Source organism: Vulpes lagopus, chromosome 23 (assembly GCF_018345385.1).
Source record: "Vulpes lagopus strain Blue_001 chromosome 23, ASM1834538v1, whole genome shotgun sequence".
NCBI classification, from domain to species: Eukaryota; Metazoa; Chordata; class Mammalia; order Carnivora; family Canidae; genus Vulpes; species Vulpes lagopus.
The window spans coordinates 54,211,831-54,235,328 of record NC_054846.1 but is presented as its reverse complement, the minus strand read 5'-3'; the positions used below and the strand labels follow the sequence as shown (position 1 = coordinate 54,235,328).

The window sequence follows — 23,498 nt, the reverse complement described above, 5'->3', positions numbered from 1 at the left end:
ATGGCTGATGGACGTACCAAGGTAAACTAATTTAAAACAGTATCTCCCCTTTTCCCTTGAGTTAAAAAGAATAAGAGCAAAAAGAGACCAAAGGAGACTGTTGAATATGTGGTTGTCCACCAGACCTGCATGCCTGGCTCCTTGTAGCCAGACCTTATGAAAAGGAGTCTGAGTAGAGTCAGGAATTTCTGGAGGCATTTCTCAGGTGGTTTGCCTATGGTGGCAAAAGTCTAAAAACTTAGGTGAGGCTTACTCCATCATGAGCCTTGTCCAGCTGGCCCTCCTGGTATATTAAATGGGACTTCTATGATAATGGTGACAAGGTCATGGGCCTGATAGAGTTTTGGTTTGTTGGTGTGGGGAGCCACCATGACTGAGAAAGGAAGACCAATTCTAGGCAAAAACATTTATTGAGGCCTACTCTGTGGTAGACTAAACTGTGAGTGGGATGTAGACATGAGTCAGTCCCCTGTCCTCAAGGATTTTAGTGTGGTAGGTACAGAAAAGTCCTTAATTAACTCTTAAAAACAGGCGGAATATAAGAAGGATCACATCAGAACAACTAAGAGGTGGGATGGAAGTTCCTAGAAGGCTTCTTAAAGTAGATGGCATGTAAGCCAAGTCTTTAAAGATCAGGGTTTCTAGTAACTTGTTGTATATTCTAACTGAAGGTGGCAGTATGAGATAGTGTAGGATGCGCTATATTTAACACAAACTGTAACTAACGCCTTTTATTGAGTACCTACTATATGCTAGGGTCTTGAGGATACAGATATGCCTCACCATTTGCTTCAAGGTGGATGGAACTGGAGGGTATTATGCTGAGTGAAGTAAGTCAATGGGAGAAGGACAAACATTATATGGTCTCATTCATTTGGGGAATGTAAATAAAAGTGAAAGGGAATATAAGGGAAGGGAGAAGAAATGTGTGGGAAATATCAGAAAGGGAGACAGAACATAAAGACTCCTAACTCTGGGAAACGAACTAAGGGTGGTGGAAGGGGAGGAGGATGGGGGTGGGGGTGAATGGGTGACGGGCACTGCGGGGGGCACTTGACAGGATGAGCACTGGTTGTTATTCTGTATGTTGGTAAATTGAACACCAATAAAAAATAAATGTATTAAAAAAATTAAAAAATAAAAAAAATGGGTGAATGGAAAAAAAAAGAAAAGAAGCAGTCCTTGTCATGGAGCAGCTCTCAGTCTAGAGGGGTAGACAGATGTAAAGGGTCTTTTGAGTGACAATGACTTCATAAAGCAGGGAAGAAATTTAAAAAGAAGAGTTGTAACTCTGACTTGGGGAGATCAGGAGATGCTTTGCAAAGGGGAAAATACTTGAGCATGTCTTCAGAAACTGGAAGTTTGCCAGGTGGACTATGGGAGGAGTTTGGAGTGCTGCAGGTGCCTGAGCAGATCCCAGGGCTCTCTTATTAAACCATGTAAGTGTGGCAAGCAGCAAGCAGGCAAAGACATTATTTATCGCCCCTCCCACTTGGATTTTGGCTCCTGGAGGGAAGAACCTAGAAGTCTTCTTTTTCAATATCACGTACATGGTTAAATGAAAGTTTTTGGAGGCAGATCTGGATTCTAACCTGGCTCTCTAATCAGCCGTATGACTTTAGGTAAAATAGCTGTTTATGTTTCAATTTCCTCATTTATATAACTTATTTGTGTCTCAGTTCCTCCCACTCATACAACTGGAAAATAGTGTGTAGCACAGAGTCTAGCATATACAAAGTACCGCTACTTCTATCACGATCTCATTTCGTTTTCACAAGCAACCTGGACTTTGCGTAGCATTGCCCCATTTTTCAGAAGCAGCATCTTAGATTAGAGTAGGTAGGCGATCTGCCTAAACTTTCCGGGCAATCTGTCTGCGGTCTCTTCCGCCTACGCAGCCCGTCCGCCTTACTTCCCTGTCCGCGCCGGGTTTTCTCGGGCGGCCCCGGGGGGAGGCTCCTGTCCGGCAGCGCGAAATCCGGCGCCAGGACTTGGGCGCCGCCGCGCTGGCGCCGGGCGGGCGGGGCGGGGCGGGGCCGGGAGGGGCGGGGCGGGGCGGGGCGGGCGGGAGGAGGGAAGTTGTCGAAGTTACAGGGGAGACGCCCGCCCGCCCGGCCGCCCGGGCCTCGCCTCTGCTCGCTCCCTCCGCCTCCTCTCGCCCGGAGCCCCAGTCCGCCCGTCCTTCCTTCCCCTCCCGTGCATGATGGAAGCACCATGGCTGCGGCGGCCCAGCTCTCCCTGACACAGGTAACGCCGCCCGCCCGGCTCGGCCGCTGTCCCGGGCGGCCCCTCCCCCACCGCGCTGCGGGCGGGCGGCCGGGCAGTTTCTCTGGTGCGGGCGGGGCGGCCGCCGGGGCGGGCGGGGGCGAGCGGCGGCGCGAGGCTGAAGGTGCGTGTGCGGCGGGGCCGTCCGAGCTCGCAGCCGCGCCGCCCCGCCGCCCCGCCACGACCCCGCCCCCGCTCCCCGCGCGGCCCGCGGCGCCGGTGCCCGTGCCGGGTGGGCAGTGGCCCCGCGCGGCTCCGCCTCGGCCGCCGAGAAGTTTCCTCCTTCCAGGCCAGGAGCGCTCCAGGTGGGCTCCCGTGGCGCTCGCGCTGGCCGCCTCGCCCCCGCAGCCCTCGCCCCGCGCGGCGGCCCCCGGGCTCCGCGGCGCTTCCCGAGTTAAAAGTCGCCTTTCCGACGCGGAGCCCAGGCCCCCCCCCCCCCCCGGCGGGGGCCGCAGCCCGCCGCTTCCGTCGAGCCCCTCGCTCCCCTCGGCACCAGCCTGGGCCCCCTCCGGGTTCGGCCGCGCCTCGACCCGCTCTCCTGGGCTGGACCTCCGCTTCCGTCGCCTTCCGCCCCCTCGGGCCGGGGAGGGCCGTCGCGTAGCCGCCGCCTCATCAACAGGTGTGACGGCTCCGCCCGCCTCGGCCTCGGCGCTGGACGGCTGGAGAAGACCTCCTGCGGGGCCATGGTCGGCCCCTTCCTCGCCTCCCCCGTTCCTCGGAGCCTAGGCCCGGTGCTTCCCTCTGGGAGCCTCGTTCCTCCGTCCCCTTAGAGAAGGCGGGCCGCGGTCTTCCCCCGGTGCTCTCCCGCCGAGGTGGCCGGCGCTTGTCCGGCCCCGACCCCAAGCCTCCCGGCCTTACACTTCTCGGCGGGTCCGCCCTGCCCGGAGCGCCCGCCACAGCCCGCGCGCTGCCCGCTGCCTCCTGCCGCCTTGTAGTCCCCTTGGCCTACATCCGTCGCGCTTCTCGTGGGCCGGTGCCGTCGTCCCGCCGCAGCAGAGGCTCTGGGGTGTTTGCCCCGGCGCTGTGAACTCGAGAGCCCGAGCGACACCCGCTCTCTTGGGAACCCGCCGCCACCCGCAGACTCGTGCCTCAGGTCCAACAACTCACTTCAGTTTGCAGGAATTCTGTTTCCTAAGTGACGTCTGGTGGTTTCCCTGTTCTCTTGATGTCGCTCACCCTCTTTTGACAAGCAGGTAACAGGGAAGAATCCTTGGAATGTGGGGTTGAGGGCTGGTGGCGGACCTCTTTGGAAGGGCCCTCCTGAGATTCAGATGTGCGCGGTGGCGGCAGTGACTCTTGGGTCTCACTTTTTAGGAGTCTCGTTGGCTGTTGGCAGGTCCTTGCTTTCTGGCCGCGCTGGCCGGGTCGGGCAGGAGCTTCCCCCTCTTGAAGTCTTCTGTAGATTTGTTTCTGAGTTGTTTGCGTACTTTATTCTCTCTCCCTGGCTAATGTTTCTAGTTTCTGTTTATTATCCTTCATCTCTGGACATTTTCTTTAGGCTCTTGTCAGTTTTATAGATAGTTACATAATTGAAATATGTTGTTGTGGTTGTGTGTTTAAATATGAACATGTACACAGTAAGTACTGAATCACGAGTATTCTTCAGTGTCTCACATAGAAGAACGTAATTGATGGTTCATTTATATTGATAATTCAAATTAAGCCAATTTAGAATATTTTTATTTTAAGACATTAGAGGCAATAAGTTCTATGTATAGGGACAGGAAAAAGAACCTTACTAAGTGTTAATATACTCTAACGTGCCGCTTGGTCATTTTAAAACTTTTTTAACTTGTGTATTTTTTTATTTGATTTTTTTTTTTAACTGCTGGAAACGAATAAACTAAGGTAACAATGCAACCTGGTTTCACATTCATTATTGATCTATTTGTGTCACACTCCATCCCCGACCCCCAAACACACACACTTAGGCATACTCAAGTGAGAAATCCTCCAGGGCAGGGACACATTTTAATTCATCTGTCTTCCTCAGTGCCCATCTGGAAGAAAGTGATTAAAAACTGTCTTTTGAATGACTGAAAAATTTAAAGGGCTCTGTGACAATTAAAAGATTAAACAGATGCTGAAGTGAGTTTCTACCTCTGGTCATGGGATAATGATGAAGTTTTGGAGTAGGTTCTTTCATTCAACAAATATTTGTTAAGTACCTATTATGTGCTAGGCACGAGGCTAGGATTGTCTTGTTTATAGTTTTAGTTTTTTTTTTTTTGCCTTTATCAGTTCAGTAAAACTGACAGTTTGGGGGGAAAGTGTGAAAAACATTTTAATTTACTCCTTCCTTCCTCTTTCCTTGACTGACAACCAACCCACCAGCTCCCCAGCCACCAAAATAATTTATTTAAATTATCATATTCTAGCTTCTTCAGAGGATAGAATACTAGAGTAATGGAACTTAGTTCCAGTCCCAGATCTGCCAAGAGCTAACTCTATGGAATTGAGTTAGATCTCCAAGGCCTCGATTTTCTTAGTTTTAATATTCATTCAACAAATATTTGTTGAGCATTCATTGTGTGCTAGGAAATATGTGTTAGATACTAAGGATATGTTAAGAAACAAATAACAATTCTTGGAGGCAAAACATAGAACTTATATTCCAGTAGGGAAGTTTGAATGAGCTGATCTAAGGCCCTTTCTAATTGAGATTTCTTTTTTATAGACCATATTTTATGATTTTTAGCTCTAGTGGGACTTTCCCGGGGTACTTTAGTGTTGTGTAGCCTGTTTTCTTTCTTTCTTTCTTTCTTTCTTTCTTTCTTTCTTTCTTTCTTTCTTTCTTTCTTTCTTTCTTTCTTTCTTTCTTTTCTTTCCTTTCTTTCTTTTCTTTCTTTCTTTCTTTTTTTTTTTTCACTTTTTAAAATTTCAAGTAGGCTCCACACCCAATGTGGAGCCTAACACAGGGCTTTAACTAACGATCTGACCCTGAGATAGAGACCTGAGCTGAGATCAACAGTTGGATGCTTTAACAACTTAGCTGCCCAGGTAACCCTAGCATTAGTGTTTTGTAATTTCAGTTGTCTTCACTAGACATTTGATTTTCTTTTAATTAATATGAAGTAAAACTTAAATGAGAAAGATCTTGTGATTTTTGCTTGTGGTGATTACAAAAAAGATATTAATACTTTCTCTCTTTAAGCTTTCCCAGTGGCCCATTTCTTCTTCAAGTCTGTATCCTTACTACTACTACTGCTCTCAGCCTTTCTTACTATTTGTAAAGAGTGTTTACTGTATATATTAGGGTGTTACAGTATGCGGGGAATTTTACTTCATTTAACTTAACACTCCATTTTACAAATGAGGGAAGTAATTTATGAGCTAATAAGTAGTAGATCTGAGATTTGAACCAAGGACTGTCAGATGTCAAAAGCTGTTTATTTCACTCTATTCTCTGTACTAGACACTTGGCATATCCAATGCTCCCTTGTATTTTTGATGCTCTTTTTCAGTAAATGCTCTATTGTCCTAATTAGATGGTAAACTTTTTGAGGATGGAAGCTCTGTCTTTTGCCTCTGAATCTTCAGGGTCTTTTATGCTATTGTGAGTATAGAAGTGGTGTCCTCGATGATGATAAAAGTTTTATTTTATTGAAATATGACATGATAGGAGTATTTAAATGATTTTCCAGCAGCAGTTCAGCTTTATGTTGCAGTTTTCTTATGTAATTTAGCAAAGATTCTTTTTTAATTAAAAAAGCCCTTAGAAGGGGACTGAAGTGAAAAAATCTTAGTATATGGTCTAAAGCACTATGTGCTATAAGAATAATTTCCTTTTTTTTCCCCAAAGATTTTATTTACTCATTTGAGATGAGAGAGAGCACAAGCAGGGAGGAGAGGGAGAGGGAGAAGCAGACTCCCTGCTGAGCAGGGAACGCAGCCCATCCAAGGACCTTGAGATCCTGACCTGAGCTGAAGGCAGATGCTTGACTGATTGAGCCACCCAGGAGCCCCAAGAATACTTTTCCTTTTAATGCTTATTTAATTGCAAGAGTGATATAACTGTATTACAGAAACTTCGGAAATTGGAGAAAAAGAATCCCTCATAATTTTGTAGTCTGTGGTGGTTATTTTCAGTTGTATCAAAGAATACATGATGTGTGTTAATAAATGTGTCATCTTAGTGGTCTGGTTTAGCAATATGGCAATAAATATCAGGATACAGTATAAAAATTACATGTTCTCAGAAGCAGAGTGTGTGTATTTAACATGACTGTTAAGTTCTACTATGAGAAGGACACCATAATGATATTTTTCTTTTGTGCCTGCAATTACAGTCCAGTATACTCAGGAAATCCATCCTTCTTTGAGTGATATCCAACTGTTTTCAAAAATGGCTTGGAATGTTCAGCATTTGGGAGGAGTTGTCATAGTTAAAATTAATTAGGAACAGTTGGGTTTGTCCAATACAGAGTCTCCCAGGAGTAACCTAAGAGAGTATTCCTTTGTTTTCACTCTATTTGGGGATAGAATGGTAATGGACTAAAAAGTAGTAGGAAAAGATTGAGCATCTTTATTTAGTAATGAACCATAGTTTTTATCTCCTCTCTTACTAATAGTCTGACTTAAGGACTCAGTCTAAGGTGTTTTACTTGTTCTTCAAGGAATTAAACATACTTACACAATTCTTTACTTTGTGAATTTTGCACTTAATGATACTGGAACTATGGAAACCAGAAGAGGAAAACGGAATAAGTGAGAGAGAGAATGAAAGAGAAAAAGAGAGAAAGAGAAAAATCTGGTTACTTGGAGAATTGAAATTGTAGAACTACATGAAAAGTTAATCCAGGCAGAGTTCATTAGGCAAACTCCTACACTGGAATTTCATGTTAAAGTGGTTAAACTCTCATCAACAAGATAAAATATTATGCCTTCATTAAAAATTATGTTTACTGGGAGCTTATAATAATATGAATAATATTGTGATTTGAATGCTATATTACAGCAAAGTGGAGACATTTTATTTTTTTTATTTTTTAAATTTTTATTTATTTATGTTAGTCACACAGAGAGAGAGAGAGGCGCAGAGACACAGGCAGAGGGAGAAGCAGGCTCCATGCACCGGGAGCCCGACGTAGGATTCGATCCCTGGTCTCCAGGATCGCGCCTTGGGCCAAAGGCTGGCGCCAAACCGCTGCGCCAACCCGGGATCCCGAGACATTTTATTTAAAAGAATGATCTAACCCAGTTGAGCATGCATAGAAAAAAGATTGGCAGAAAAAAAAAAAAGCATCAAGATTTTTGTAATAGCATGTTTATAGTTTTTATTTACCTTCTTTTTTTTTTTTTAAAGATTTATTTATTTATGATAGAGAGAGAGAGGGGCAGAGACACAGGAGGAGGGAGAGGCAGGCTCCATGCCGGGAGCCCGATGTGGCACTGGATCCCGGGACTCCAGGATCGCGCCCTGGGCCAAAGGCAGGCGCTAAACCGCTGAGCCACCCAGGGATCCCCTTTATTTACCTTCTTTTTGATAGTGAGCACATATTTATTCTGGAATCTGCTGATTTAGCATTTCTATATGACAACTCTTTTTGAATATTTACTGTTAAATTGAAATTAATGACTATATATAAAGTGAAAATCTGTGTTCTGCGATTGCATTTACACTCACATTTCATCTTAAAAATTCCCATTTTTACACTTGGAGAAATTGGTCAGAAGAATGATAATAACTATTGTTATAATTGGTTTGGAAAATTGTCAGAGGACTAATTTATAAGTTTTTGTGCTGCTGTATAATTTATGAAACATTTTATGCTCTCATTTGATTTTCATAATAACTAACCAGCGAGGCTATTACTCTTATTTCAAATTAGAGAATACTAAGGCTCAGAATTTGCGACTTAAGTTTTACAGTCAGTAAATAAAAGCGTAAACCCATGTTAAAAAAAATTCAAACAAACAAAAAAAATTCAAACAATATCAGTGAAAATCTCCTTCTTTAGGCCCTGAGTCTCCTTCCTAGAGATGGTCATTCTTGCCACTTTTATTGTGTGTATTTCCAGCAATAATCTGTGATTTATATGTAAATATGCATAATTTTTCTTTTGAGTGAGCTGCATATTGTTTTATGGCTTATTATTATTTTTTTAGCTTAATCTGAGACATTATTCTCTACCAGCATATACAGATCTCCCTCATTATTTTCAAAACTTTAGGATCTTTCTTTATAAGAGTATACTGTAATTTATTTAACTAGCCACCTCATGATGGACATTTCTGTTGCTTCCAATTGTTTGCTATTACTACCAACAGTGCTGCAGTGAATATTCTTTTACACACCTTTGTGCAAAGGTGTGAGTGTGTACTTTAGTTTTTGGTAGGTAAAATTTTTGGGCCAAAGGCTTTTTAGATACATATTGCTAATTTGCATTTGGAAAGGTTGTACTAGCAACAATTTGAGTGTGTTTTTCCTTCTCCATAGCTTCATCAGTACAGTATATTAGCAAACTTTTGTTCATTGCCAACTTGATACAGAAAATGATGTTAAAAGTTGGCCTTATGCCCTGTACTTTCCTGTCACATAAATGTGAACTTTTTAATATTTTGCATAAAAGGTAGAAGTGAGATGTAAGGAACTTAACTTTGTGATATAAATAATGCTTTGATGATTTGACAATGCAATTAAAAATTAAAGGTTGGAGCTCTTTTAAAAACTTGTTTTTTATATGGTACAGATGTACAAAAAAAAGTAAGCCTCATTTCGTCAAGGCCCCTTTAGTTTGGGTATTTTGTAATGGGAATTTAATGGTATCAGGAGTCTCTCATCTGAAATAATCAGACTGCTTATATCTTGTTTTATCTCAATAAAAATAAAAATTTGGCCAAGAACAATGGGGCAAGACCATACTTTTTTGGAAGAAAGCTTCTATATACTTGGGATTTTTTAGATCATGGTTTTTCAGCCTTGGCACTATTGACATTTTGGGCCAGGTAATTCTTTGGTGTAGGGCAGCTGTCCAGTGCCTGCGGGATGTTTTACAGGTCCCTTATCCATGATATGCTAGTAACACTTTCTCGTTTGGGATAATCAGAAATATCTCTAGATATTGCCAGATGTTTCCTGGAGCACAAAATTGCCCCCAGTTGAGCATCATTGGTTTATATACATACTTTTTGAAATTAGTGACCCAGGAAGGAATATAGGAGATACCGAGGTAGATGCTTTCCTGGGATAGGCATGGGAGGATAGCTTATCTTCATATTTTTATTCCTAAACCTGCCATGAGCCATGAGTGGCTAATTGTGCATAGATTTTGAACTTAAAAAACTTAAATGGTAAGAAACTGGAAATTGTGAATTTGATTCTATATGTGGTTTCTCTGTCTTTCTTAGTGGGCTAAGTTTTAATATAAAGATATGGGAAGGAAAACATACCACTATTGTGAAAGAAGAGGAGTGATGTTTCTTAAACTCCAATAAGCAGTAGATACTTTTAGGTAATTTACATATGTCATTTCACTTAATCTTCATAGTCTTTAATAAAGTAGCAATTAAGCTTCTGTATTACTTACTTAGGGTTGTAAGTGGCAGATTTTTGAGATTTGAACCTAGGCACATCTGTTCTTAGACACATTTGCTATCCTGTTTCCTGTAAACAGTCATTGACTATAAATCAGACAAGTATGAAAATGAACATTCACATGATATTACGTTCCTTCATTGTTATGTAAAAGGAACAGATTATCCAGAGTGAGGTACATGTATGTGTGTGTGAGGGAGAGAGAGAAGAGGTCAATATTGGGATAACAGTAATTAATACTTATTGAGCACTTACGTGTCAGACACTGTTTTTAATAATCTTTACAACCTGAGGAAGTTTTCAGTAGTCCTTATAACTTGATCATCCTTGTTTCTCAAAAAGAAATTTAAGCTCAGAGATGAAGTAATTTGTTCAAAGTCAAGCTGCTGCTAGGTAGTAGAGCCAGAATTGTGGGCCAGGTAGTGTAAAGAATTCATAATAATTATTATTATGGTATAGATAGATTCATTCAATTGAATGAATGTGTTTATATTTTTGAGGGCAGAATAATAGCTCTGACAGATCTAATTATGGTACTAATGCTTGCTTAACTGAACATATGTTCTAGGCTGCAACATCTTTTTATGTAAAAACTTATCATTGCCTACACCACATCTCTAGAAAGTGATTATAATACCAGATAGTGGAGAGTTTTTATAGACTTCATAGAAGGTAGTATTACATTTTGCAACCTAGAAGTTTATTACTAATGTAAACCTAAGCTTGTCTTGGTTTGTGTACAATATTTATTTTCAAGCTAATATTCTCTTGGACGTCTTGGAGTTCGTTCAGTATTTTATTGCTAACCATGATACCACATATCAGAAAATACTCACTAAGAGACAAACTATTTTATTGAATAAAACATAGAACTACTAGGCTTAAAGATATCTGACACCACTCCAGAAATGAACATTGCTGAGAGCTGGGGTGAAATAATGGGAGATCTTGGGCTTTGCAGTGAGAATGTCTTAAATCCTTTGATTGTGTAACAAGTTTCTTAGCCTCTGTTTTTCTTTTTTTTTAAGCTTATAAAATAGGGGATAAACTTAACTTGCAGGATTTGTTGTGAAGATTATGTGAAATAGTGGATATAAATGTCTAAGATCTATCGATGGATCAATCGATCAATTGTCTATTTATTTATTAAAAGATTTTATTTATTTATTCATGAGAGACATAGAGAGAGGCAGAGACACAGGCAGAAGGAGAAGCATGCTCCATGCAGGGAGCCCGACGTGGGACTCGAGCCCGGATCTCCAGGATCAGGCCCTGGGTGGAAGGCGGTGCAAACCGCTGGGCCACCCAGGCTGCCCCAAGATCAATTTAAATGGTAGCAGCTAATAATAAAAATAACAAGAACAACTGCCAGCACTAGCCAAATGTTTACGGTCACTGGATTTGGTTATTTATAGGGCTGTTAATTTTTATGAAATGTACTTAGAATTTTCATAGATCATTGATACCAAGGATTATTGATATCTTCATTTTATCTTGTGTTCTTTTGGTATAGCACATGTATATCAGTAGGCATATATGAAAAATTGGAAACTTCTGTGCACCAAAGATGCTTCTGTTATTGCTGGTTGATCTCTTATTTCAGAAACCATTTACTGAATGCCTTCTGTGTGTCATTGCTGTGTTAGGCCTTAGACATAAGAGGAGAGCAAGGCTTAGACTCATGTATGCACTGAAATTCCTTTTAGTCTTTTAGGGAGATAACAGTGACTTTCTGGGATGAGAGGTACCTTGGAAAAGGGTGACTGAAGTAAGGCCCTAGGGTGGTGTGAAGTATCCTGTGATTCTGATGGAACTTTTTGTAGTAGTTTAGTTTTTGAGTTGATTGAGAGCATAAATGACATTTAAGTTGTACTTAAAAGTTGTACTATAGGAACATTTGACTCAAGTCAAATTGTATTTTGGTGTATAGGGTCCACATTGGGGGAAATAACATCCATTTTTAAATGATTTATTCTCTGCTTTTTTTCCCTCTATAAGAAAACAAGAATTTTTAACCCAGAGACATTAGGGAGGAGTTTCGGGGATAGGCTTCAAATCTGTGACCTACTCTAAAATAGTATGTAAAAAATTTATGAGTGTCAAGTTTTCTTTCTTTCTTTTTTTTTTTATTTTATTTTTTTATTTTATTTATTTATGGGAGACACAGAGAGAAAGAGGCAGAGATATAGGCAAAGGGAAAAGCAGGCTTACTCTGGGGAGCCTGATGCGGGACTCTGTCCTAGGACCCCGGGATCACAACTTGAGCCAAACAAAGGCAGATGCTCAACCACTGAGCCACTGGGTGCCCCAAGTATCAAATTTTCTATCCCAGGGATCCTGAGAGAAATTTTATATAGTGGGAAGAACACTGGACTTGACGCCCTGAGCTGAAGGCAGATGCTCACCACTGAGCCACCCAGGCATCCCTTACTTCTTTTCTTTACACATTTCTTAAAATGTGGTTGTAACCTTGCTCTCTCTCCACACACCACATACGTATATACATATGTATATATAATTTTATATTGTTTTCTTTAACTTAACATTATAGGTGTTTTTCGGTTATCTCCATAGCATCTTTTTAATGTATTTAGAATATATTCATTAATCTGATGTTTTATAGTTTACTTAAGCCCTATGTATAGGCAATTTATGTATCAATTATAATTAATGCTTATTAATAACCTTAGATGTGCCATTTGCTAAATCCTTTTTTGCAGTTATAGATGGTACTTACTACATAATTGAATTATTTTTCTATATATACCTTTGAGTTTTGAAGTTAAACTTGAGTGATTTTTACTTAATTTATGTTTATAAGATCTTGAATGGCAAAGCAGATAACAGTATTTTACTCAGATAGGAACAATAATCTTAAAAATACTATTATGAAGGAATTAAATTGAATATATTTAATTTGGCTTCAGACCACCTTTATAGTTTGTAAAGTTTGCTTAGCATGGGAAGTTAGCATTAAAAGTTGTAGCTTGAGGAAGATCAGATGGTTTCAGTTTGCATACAGTTTTCATCCTTCTTTGCAGGCTAGGATGCTTTCATTCTTAGTTTTGTTCTCTACATTCTGTTCCATGTTTTATGTTTTTTATTCTAGCACACTTTCATGCAGGGCCTTGTAAGACCTAGGGGTGGATTCTGGACCATCTTGCACTTTAGAACAAACAGTTCAAAAACTTGACTGTATTGACTATACTTTGAGCCAGACTTGAGATGTTCAGGTTTGTCTCTGTGCTTGACAGTTTTTTTTCTTTAATATACCCTCACAGCTTTATGTGACAAATTTCTTCCTTATTTTATTTATTTTTTAAAAGATTTTATTTATTTATTCATGAGAGACACAGAGAGAGACACACACACACAGGCAGAGGGAGAAGCAGGCTCCATGCAGGGAGCCCGATGCGGGACCCGATCCTGGGACTCCAGGATCAGGCCCTGGACTGAAGGCGGCATTAAACCGCTGAGCCACCCAGGCTGCCCTCTTCCTTATTTTAGTGCAGAAATTTTACCAGTATCAGTATTCATAGATTAAGGTGGACAAGAATTATTTTCCTATAACCTTACATGTGCGCCACAGATACACTTCTTTTTTTTTTTTTTTTTCACAGATACACTTCTTATAAGGAAAACTTCCTAAAACACTCATTTTTAAAAATAAGTGTATGATCGGCATTATTTATATGTTTAATGAATATTAAAAATATTTAAAAATTGATTATTGGGCAGCCCCGGTGGCTTAGTGGTTTAGTGCCACCTTCAGCTCCATCGGACTCCCTGCGTGGAGTTTGTTTGTTTGTTTTTTAAAGATTTTATTTATTTATTCACGAGAGATACAGAGAGAGAGAGAGAGAGAGAAGCAGAGACACAGGCAGAGGGAGAAGCAGGTCCCATGCAGGGAGCTTGATGTGGGACTCAATCCTGGGACTCCAGGATCACACCCTAGGCCGAAGGCAGGTGCTAAATTGCTGAGCCACCCAGAGATCCCCCTCCCTGCATGGAGCTTGCTTCTCCCTCTGCCTGTGTCTCTGCCTCTCTCTCTCTCTAATAAATAAATAAAATCTTTAAAAAAATTGATTATTGTTTAGGTAACAGTTATAGTTTTTCATCATGAGGCTAGGTAGAAGGAAAAGCATACTTTGAAATTGTAAATTTACTGAATTTATTTCTAGTGCTAGTTTAAGAATATTTCATGTGTGAAAATTAATGGTATTTTTGATGTATATTTGCATTTAGAATTATGAACTATCAAGCACTATTAAAAAGCACTAGAGGGGATCCCTGGGTGGCGCAGCAGTTTGGCGCCTGCCTTTGGCCCAGGGCGCGATCCTGGAGACCCGGGATCGAATCCCACATCGGGCTCCCGGTGCATGGAGCCTGCTTCTCCCTCTGCCTGTGTCTCTGCCTCTCTCTCTCTCTCTCTGTCTCTCTCTCTCTATATATATATATAATAAATAAAATTAAAAAAAATAAAAAGCACTAGAGGTACTGAATTTATAAAATATTTAAAAATTGTTAACAAGCTTTCTTTGAGATTCCTACATAATTTAAAAAAATTTTTTAAAATTTACTCTTTTAAACTTAGTGACATATAGTCTGTATATCATACAATTTACCCATTTAAAAAAATGTACAATTCAGTGATTTTTAATCTATTTATAGATGTGTGCAACCATCACCACAGTCAGTTTTGGAGTGTTTAATCACCTCAAAAAGAAACCTCGTATGCTTTAGGTATCATCCTCTTCTCTGCCATTCTTTCCCCAGTCCTAAACAACCACTAATCTGTTTTCCATCTCAATTAGATTTTCCTAGTCTGCTTTTTGTATGAATGGAATCATGTACCATGTGGACTTTTCTGACTAGTTTTTCACTTAACATAATATTTCTGAGGTTTATCCAAGTTGTAGCAAATACCAGTACTTAATTAATTTTTTTAAAAGATTTTATTTATATGAAAGAGAAAATGAGCAATGGGGAAGGGGAGTGGGACAGGGAGAGGGAGAAGCAGACTCCCCATTGAGCAGGGAGCCCAACGTGAGGCTCAATCCCAGGACTCTGGGATTATGACCTGAGCCAAAGGCAGACACTTAACCGACTGAGCCACTTAGGCACCCCTACTTCATTCATTAAAAAAAATTTTTTTTAAGATTTTATTTATTTATTCAGACCGAGAGAGAGAGGCAGAGTCACAGGCAGAGGGAGAAGCAGGTTCCATGCAGGGAGCCCGACGTGAGACTCGATCCCAGGTCTCTAGGATCACACCCTGGGCTGCAGGCGGCGCTAAACTGCTGCGCCACCGGGGCTGCCCTACTTCATTCATTTTTATGGCAAAACAATATTTCATATAATGTTTATACCACATTTTCTTTATCTTTTTGTCTGTTGAAGGACGTTTGAGTTGTTTTCTCCTTTTGGCTGTTGTAAATAATCTGCTTTGAACATTCATGTACAAGCTTTTGTGTGGATGTATGTTTTTATTTCTGTGAATATTTATCAGGTCATATAGTAATTTTAGGTTTAATTGTTTGAGAAATTGCCAGACTTTTCCAAAGCAGCTACACCATTTTATGTTCCCACCTGCTGTGTATGAGGATGAGGACTTTGCCGCATCCTCTCTGGTAATTGTTAACTGACTTTTCAATTCCAGGTGTGGCCAGAATCCTGGTGGCTATGAAGTAGCATCTCTTGGTTTTGATTTGTATTTCCCTAATCACAAATGTTTTCTAGCATCTTTTCGTGTACTTATTAGCCATTTGTATATCTTCTTTGGAGTAGTATTCATTCATGTCCTTTGCCCATTTTCCAGTTGGGTTGTCTTTTTATTATTGAGTTATAAAAATTTGTTATGTATCTAGTTACAAGTCACTTGTGAGATCTGTGACTTGCAAATATTATCTCCCATTCTGTGGGTTGTGTTTCCACTCTCTTGATAGTGTCCTTTGATACGTAAAACTTTCACATTTTGGTGAAGTCCAGTTTTTTTCTTCTTTTTTTACTCGTGCTTTTGTGTTTTATCTAAGAGGGTTTTTTTGGGCAAATACTGGGTCATGAAGATTTATCCCTATGTTCAAAGGGTTTTATTATTTAAGCTTTTACATTTAGGTCTTTGATTCGTTTTGAGTTGGTTTTCACATGGTGTGAGGTAATGTTCCAGTTTGATTCTTTTATATGGATCTCCAGTTGTCACAGCACTGTTTGTCAAAAAGACTGTTGTTTCCACACTGAATGATCTTGTCAAAAATCATTTGACCAGGAACACCTGGGTGGCTCAGTTGGTTAAGCATCCCAACTCTTGATTTTGGCTCAGGTCATGATCTCAGGGTCCTGTGATTTAGCCTCAGCCCAGTGTTGGGCTTCACCTGGGTATGAAGCCAGCTTAAGATTCTCTCTCCCTCTCCCCCTTCCCTCCCTGCCTGGCCCCCAGCCCTGCACGCCCACATGCATCTAATCTCTCTCTCTAAAAAAAAAAAAAAATCATTTGACCCCAGATGCATGAGGTTATTTCTGGATTCTTAATTTTCTTGTGTTGTGGGACGCCTGGGTGGCTCAGTGGTTGAGCATCTGCCTTCGGCCCAGGGTATGATCCTGGGATCAAGTTCCACATGGGGCTTCCTGCATGGAGCCTGCTTCTCCCTCTGCCTGTGTCTCTGCCTCTCTCTCTCTCTGTGTCTCTCATGAATAAATAAATAAAATCTTAAAAAAATTTTTTTTTCTTGTGTTGCTCTTTACATTTATCCTTGTTTAGTAAAACATTATCTTATGTCTGCTTGTAGTAAGTTATGAAATTGGGAAGTGTTAGTCCTCTAGCTTTTTCTTTTCAGGATTATACTTGGCTACTCTGGGTTCTTTGTAATCCCATATGAATTTTAAAACTGACTTGTCATTTTCTACAAAGAAGTCATTTGGAATTCTCATAGGGTCTATAAATTAGTTTGGAGAATATAGTTATCTTAATGTTAGGTCTTCCAATTCATTAACGTGATTTTTTTTCCCATTAAATAGATCTTTAATTTTGTTCAGTGGTGTCTTGTAGTTTTTAGAGTATAAGTTTTGTACTTATTTGTTAAATTTATTCTTAAGTATTTTATTCTTTAGTTATTTGAATGGAATGGGTTTCTTAATTTCATTTCTATATTTGTTGCAAGTGTATAAAAGTTCAGTTAATTTTTGTGTATTGACCTTGTATCCTACAACCTTACTGAACTCATTTATTCTAATAGTTTTTTTAGTGGATTCCTTAGGAATTTTTATGCACTGTATAAGATCATGTCATCTGTGATCATGTTATCTGTGACAGAGAGAGTTTTACCTCTTCCTTTCCAATATGCATGCCTTTTATATATTGTTCTTGTTTAATTTCCCTGGTTAAGACCTCCACTACAATGTTGAATAGAAGTATTGAGACTGAACATTCTTCTTTTGTCCCTGATCTTTGGGGGAAAGTAGGCACATTTATAAATAGTACCTTGAAGGTGCCTAGTTTAGCAATTGATTGTTCAGGAAACCTAGTGTTGTTTGAAAGGGGTTTATTTATTTATTTATTTTTAAAGATTGTATTTATTTGAGAGAGAGGGAGAAGCAGACTCCCTGCTGAGCAGGGAACCCGATGTGGGGCTCAATCCCAAGACCCTGAGATCATGACCTGAAATGAAGGCAAACATTTAACCAACTGAGCCACCCAGGTGTCTTGAGAGGGGTTTATTTTATTTTTTAAAAAGATTTTATCCATTTCTTCATGAGAGACACAGAGAGAAAAGCAGAGGGAGAAGCAGGCTCTGTTCAGGGAGCTTGATGTGGGACTCGATCCTGGGATTCTGGGACCATGCCCTGAGCCAAAGGCAGGTGCTCAACCACTGAGCCACCCAGGTGTTCTCCTGAGAGGGGTTTAGGTCACACTTTGATAATGTAGCTCAGGGTTTCTTTCTTTTTTCTTTTTAAGATTTTATTTATTTATGCATGAGAGACACACACAGAGAGAGGCAGAGACACAGGCAGAGGGAGAAGCAGGCTCCATGCAGGGAGCCCAATGTGGGACTCGATCCCCGGTCTCCAGGATCAGGCCCTGGGCCAAAGGCAGGCACTAAACCGCTGAGCCACGGGAGCTGCCCTAGCTCAGGGTTTCTTAAGAGAGAACTTGTATATCAATATCACCTGAGAACTTAGAAATGGGAAGTCTTAGACCTTATCTAGTCCTACTTTGAATCAGAATCAGAAACTTGAGGGTGGGGGATTTACTTATTAACCTTTTGTGTGATAAGTGTAGTTCGTATTTTGAAAAAACTAATGCTACTAATGAGTAACATAGGGTTTTAAGTCTATGAAGCATGTAGTATTCACAAACACTGTTTATGGTAGGTATTTTTCTTTTTCGTTTTTTCTTTTTTTTTTTTTATACATATGTAGAAACAACCCAGGGAGTTTGTCAGTTTTCTATGCTTTTGGGCAAGTAGTTAAAAGAGTGAGCTCTGGCATTGTACTGTATGGCTTGGAATTGTAGTGCTGCCATTTATATCAGCTATGTGAATTTGGGCAAGTCATTTAATCCCCTTGTGTTTCAGGTTCTTTATGTGTAAGATATGAATGAGTGCCTACTTTATAGATTATGAAGATAAGATAGTACAAGTAAAGTGCTGAGGATAGTGCTTGGCCCATAAGTAAGTCCTTAATAGATACATTTTAAAAAAGATTTTATTTATTTATTCATGAGAGACACAGAGAGAGAGAGGCAGAGACCTAGGCAGAGGGAGAAGCAGGCTCCCTGCAGGGAGCCCGATGCAGGACTCGATCCCAGGATCCCTGAGCCAAAGGCAGATGCTCAACCACTGAGCTACCCAGGTGCCCCAATAAATAGAAATATTTGCTATTACAATCTTGGTCAAGAGGACCCAGCCATGGCCCATTTTTCATAACTTTCTTCTGTACATTTTTCTTGTGTCTGAATTTTTCTTCCTCTCCTTTGCCTTACTCACGTGACAGATCCTGGGTACCTCCTGTCTGTGAAGCACTGGTTTCTGCCCTGTGACATACATAGTAAACAAGATAGTCATTGGCTGCATGGTTTAATATTTCTAGTGAAGGAGACCAGCAGAAACCAATAATAATAAATATGTCCAATTGTGATAAGAGCTAGGAAAAACAGTAAGTAGGGTAAGAAAAGAGGTTGCCATCAGGAGTTATTTTAGATAGAGTGGTCAGAAAGGCCCCTCTGAGGAAGTTATATTGATTAGAGATCTGAATGAAGTAAGAAGTAAGCCATATAAATATATTTTTAAAAGATTTTATTTATTTATTTGAGAGAGAAAGAGGGAGAGGAAGAACTTTCCGCTAAGCAGGCAGCCTGACACAGGGCTCCATCCCTGAGCCCTGAGATCATCCTAGAGCCAAAGGCAGATGCTTAACTGACTAAGCCACTTGGGCACCCCACCATGTAGGTATGTATGGACATGTTCCAGGTAGATGAAATAGCAAGTAAGGGGTCTTGAGGTAGGAGTGCTCTTCACAGTTGCTTGACCAGTTCCTTTAAGATTTAATTTAGGTGTCACTTGTAAATCGACTTCCTCAGCTTTTTCTATTTGTTAAAAAAGAATTCAGACATTACTTTTCCTCTTCTGCTTCCCTTAGTTATCTCTGATTCCATAGCAACTGTGTTTACTCCCTCATGTTGCACTTATCACAATGGATTGTTGTCTGTTTTTTCCCCTCTACACTTAAGTTTCCAACGTCAGGGACTATGGTTTCTTAGTATTCCCAGTATCTAGGCATATGGATGTACAATAGATGTCTAAATGAATGAATTTAGGACTTTGTATTTCTTCAGTATGTTTCTCTCTGTACTTTGTTTTTGTTTTTTAAAAGATTTTATTTATTTATTCATGACAGACACAGAGAGAGAGAGAGAGAGACAGAGACAGAAACACAGGCAGAGGGAGAAGCAAGCTCCATGCAGGGAGCCCGATGTGGGACTCATTCCCAGGTCTCCAGGATCACACCCCGGGCTGAAGGCAGCGCTAAACCACTGGGCCTAACCGCTGGGCCTAACCGCTGGGCCACCAGGGCTGCCCTCTCTGTGTACTTTGTTTCTGCCTGGTAATAACATTAGTAATACAGTTTATTTGAATACTTTCTATTTGTCTGGCAGTCAGCTTAGCGCATTAAATACATTTTTGTATTTAGCCATTGTGTTATAATTTTGCTTTCTCTTTTTTTTTCTCTTAAGGCTAAATGACAGGAGGGCAAAGAAGTTGTCCTATTTGTTCATCTCTCTATCGGGAGTGTCTAGTACAATGACACATTAATAGATCAGCAGTTGTGTAAATAGGAAATGACTGATATTAGTATGTTAATGCATTGTCTTCTACTGAATCACACAGACTACATAGTGTAAGGCATATTTGTATAATATTTCAATGGATCCTGAACTGGGAGTTTTAAGCATAATAGGTCATTTTAGCTATCTTCAGCCTTCCTAGCTGCTTTCCCTAAAGCAGTATCTTATCCACTCAACTGTTCGCGTAAGTGCTCCAGCCAGAGTTATTGTATTTCCTCAACTAGAAATTGAAATGAATGGTCTAGTAATTATATAAAACACTTGAAATTGAGAATGGATGGATATTATCTCTATACTCATGTGCCAAAATTATCCCTGCCTGCAATTCCAGTAGAAATTCTTATTCCTAGTACTTTCCTGATTGAGGTTAAGCAGTTACGGTTTCTGGTATAGGTAATTCTCTGTAGAGGCTGCATGAGTGATCAGCAGACAACCCCCGAGCAATGCTTGCATTTTGAGAGGGGTGTGCTAAGTAGGCCAAATGACAAATTGGTGGAATGTGTGTGGCTGACTATAACACTCTGCTAGTATTTTACTAAACTAAGGATTGAAAGGCAACAGATCTTTTCACATTATAGTATAGGTAAGTTGACAGTATTTTTCCAAAGTTTCAGTCATTTGGCTGAAAAAGGATGCTTTTTATTTCCTGGCTTGCAGATTTTATTCCCAGGAAAAGACAGTGAAATGCAAGGATGTTTATCATATGAAAATCAATCAATGTAATGTACCACATTAATAGAACAAAGGGGAAAAAAACCCCACATGATCATCTCAATGCAGAAAAAAGCATTTGACAGAATTCAACACCCTTTCATGATGAAAATACTCAATAAATGAGCAATAGAAGGGAACTTCCTCAATGTGATAAAAGCCATATATAAAAACCCACAGCTAGCATCATACCAAGTGTTGAAAGTCTAAAAGCTTTTTTTAAAGATGGGGAGCAAGATGAACATGTCTGCTTTTACCATCTCTATTCAACATAGTATTGGAAATTCTAGGTAGAAAAATTAGGCAAAAAAAAAAAAAAAGGAAATAAAGAAATAAAGGTATCCAATTTGGAAAGGAAAATAAACTTGTCTCTGTTGATGACATGATATTTTAAAAATTTATTCTGATAAGTAATACATAGCATGAGATATACCCCCTTAATAAAATTTTAAATGAACAGTACAGTATTGTTAACTGTAACCACAATGGTGTGCAGCAGATCTCTGGAACCTTTTCATGTTGTATTACTGAAACTCTTCCCATTGTATAGCAACTCCCCATTTCCTCTTCCTCCAGTCTGTGACAACTTCTGTGCTTCTTTTTGCCTCTATGAGTTTCATTATTTTAGATACCTATTATAAGTGGAATCATGCAGTATTGTCCTTCTGTAACTGACTTAATTTCCCTTAGAATGTCTTCAAGTTTCATTCATGTTGTAGTATACACAGGATTTCCTTTTTTTTTATGGCTGAACAATATTCTGTTATATGTGTACCACATTTTCTTTATTTTTTAATTAAGTTTTGAAATTTTAATTTCAGTTTTGTTAACATACAGTGTTATATTACTTTCAGGTGTACAATATAGTGATTTAACAATTCTGTACTTTCTCAGTGCTCATCATAATTGTACTCTTAATCCCTTTCACCTATTTTACCCACCCCCCCACCCACCTCTCCTCTGGTAACCACCAGTTTGTTTTCTGTAGTTAAGAGTCTGTTTCTTGTTTTGTCTCTGTGTCTTTTTTCTTTGCTGGTTTGTTTTGTTCTTTAAATTCCACATATGAGTGAAATCATATGTGTACCACATTTTCTTTATCCATTTGTTGATACACAGTTAAGTTCTCTCTAGTTCTTGGCTATTGTGAATCATGCTGCTGTGAACATAGGGGTGCATATCTCTTTGAGAACCTGATTTCAGTTCTTTTGGATAAACACTGAGAAGTGGGATTAATGGATCATATAGTAGTTCTGTTTTTTAACTTTATGAGGAGGCTTCATACAGTTTGACATGATTTTAAATGTAGAAAATCCTAAAGATTCCATAAAACCAATGGTAGAGCTAATAAATTTGGCAAAGTTGCAGGATACAGAATCAACACAAAAAAAAGTTTGCATTTTTATGCAATTTTTACTAGCAATGAACAATTTGCAAAGGAAATTAAGAAAGCAGTTTTGGGAGTGCTTCTCCGTCATTTGAGAGGCTGATTCTCGGTTTCAGCTCAGGTCCTGATCTCATGGACCCTGAGGTTGAACCCAGAGTCTGGCTCTGAGCTCTGTGGGGAGAATGCCTGAGATTCTTTCCCTCTCCCTCTGCCTCTCACATGTGCACATGAATGCTCTCTCTCTCTCTCTCTCTCTCTCAAGTAAATATTTAAGAAAAAAAAATATCATTTGTAGTAGCATCAAAAGAAATAAATTTAACCAAGGGGGCAGAAAGAAGACTTGTACAATGAAAAGTAGAAAACATTGCTTTGACTTAATGTTTGATTGTGATACTAGAGAAATAAAAGCAGATAAATATATGTAATTTGGGGTTAATAATAAAGTTTTTTTTAAAGACTTTATTTATTCATGAGAGACAGAGAGAGAGAGGCAGAGACACAGGCAGAGGGAGAAGCAGGCTCCATGCAGGGAGCCTGACATGGGACTCAATCCTGGGAACCAGGATCACGCCCTGGGCTGAAGGTGGCGCTAAACTGCCGAGCCACCCAGGCTGCCCAATAAAAAAGATTTTAGGGACACCTGGGTGGCTCAAGTGGTTGAGCATCTGTCTTTGGCTCAGGTCATGATCCTGGAGTTCTGGGATCAAGTCTCGCATTGGGCTCCCTGCATGGAGCTTGCTTCTCCCTCTGCCTGTGTCTCTGCTTCTCTCTGTGTGTCTCTCATGAAGAAATCGATAAAATCTTTAAAAAATAAAAAAAGATTTAAAAAATTATTTTCATATTAAGTTGTGTTAATTAAATAGGTGGCCCTTATGACTAAAGGTGCCTTAGAATTGGAACATGGTAATACTTCTCTGAGTGTTATGGAAGCTCAAATGATACACCGCATATGAAAGATGCTGGTAAGAATGATGAAACTAACAACATAGATGTTAAAAGCTAGTAAGATAATGGAGAAAATAACAACACTGATGATTGAAGCAAACAAATGATTAAGAACAAAAAGTCTTACAATCAGACTTCTTGGATTTGAATGCTGGTTCCAACACTTAAATAGGTATATGACTCTGAGTCACTCAGTTTATTAATGTCTCATTTTCCTCATCTGTAATGTATAGGAAATACTCAATAAGGATTTAATGTATGTTACATTATGAAGCTATAATACACTGTGTATGTATGATTTTTAAATGTGGGGTATT

General features: G+C 39.9%; 1 protein-coding gene across 3 annotated transcripts in view; it reads left to right on the top strand.

Moving 5' to 3' along the window:
* The first annotated feature begins 1,848 nt into the window (after window positions 1–1,848).
* Window positions 1,849–23,498, top strand: part of EPS15 (epidermal growth factor receptor pathway substrate 15) — a 137,278-nt gene continuing 115,628 nt past the window's right edge. The window contains exon 1 of one of the 3 annotated variants that reach the window (XM_041738368.1): window positions 1,849–2,247. In XM_041738368.1, the coding sequence (XP_041594302.1) occupies window positions 2,215–2,247 (33 nt within the window). In that variant the 5' untranslated portion in view covers window positions 1,849–2,214. The remainder of the gene's footprint in view (window positions 2,248–23,498) is intronic. The other 2 variants (XM_041738367.1, XM_041738366.1) reach the window with 2 other exon arrangements.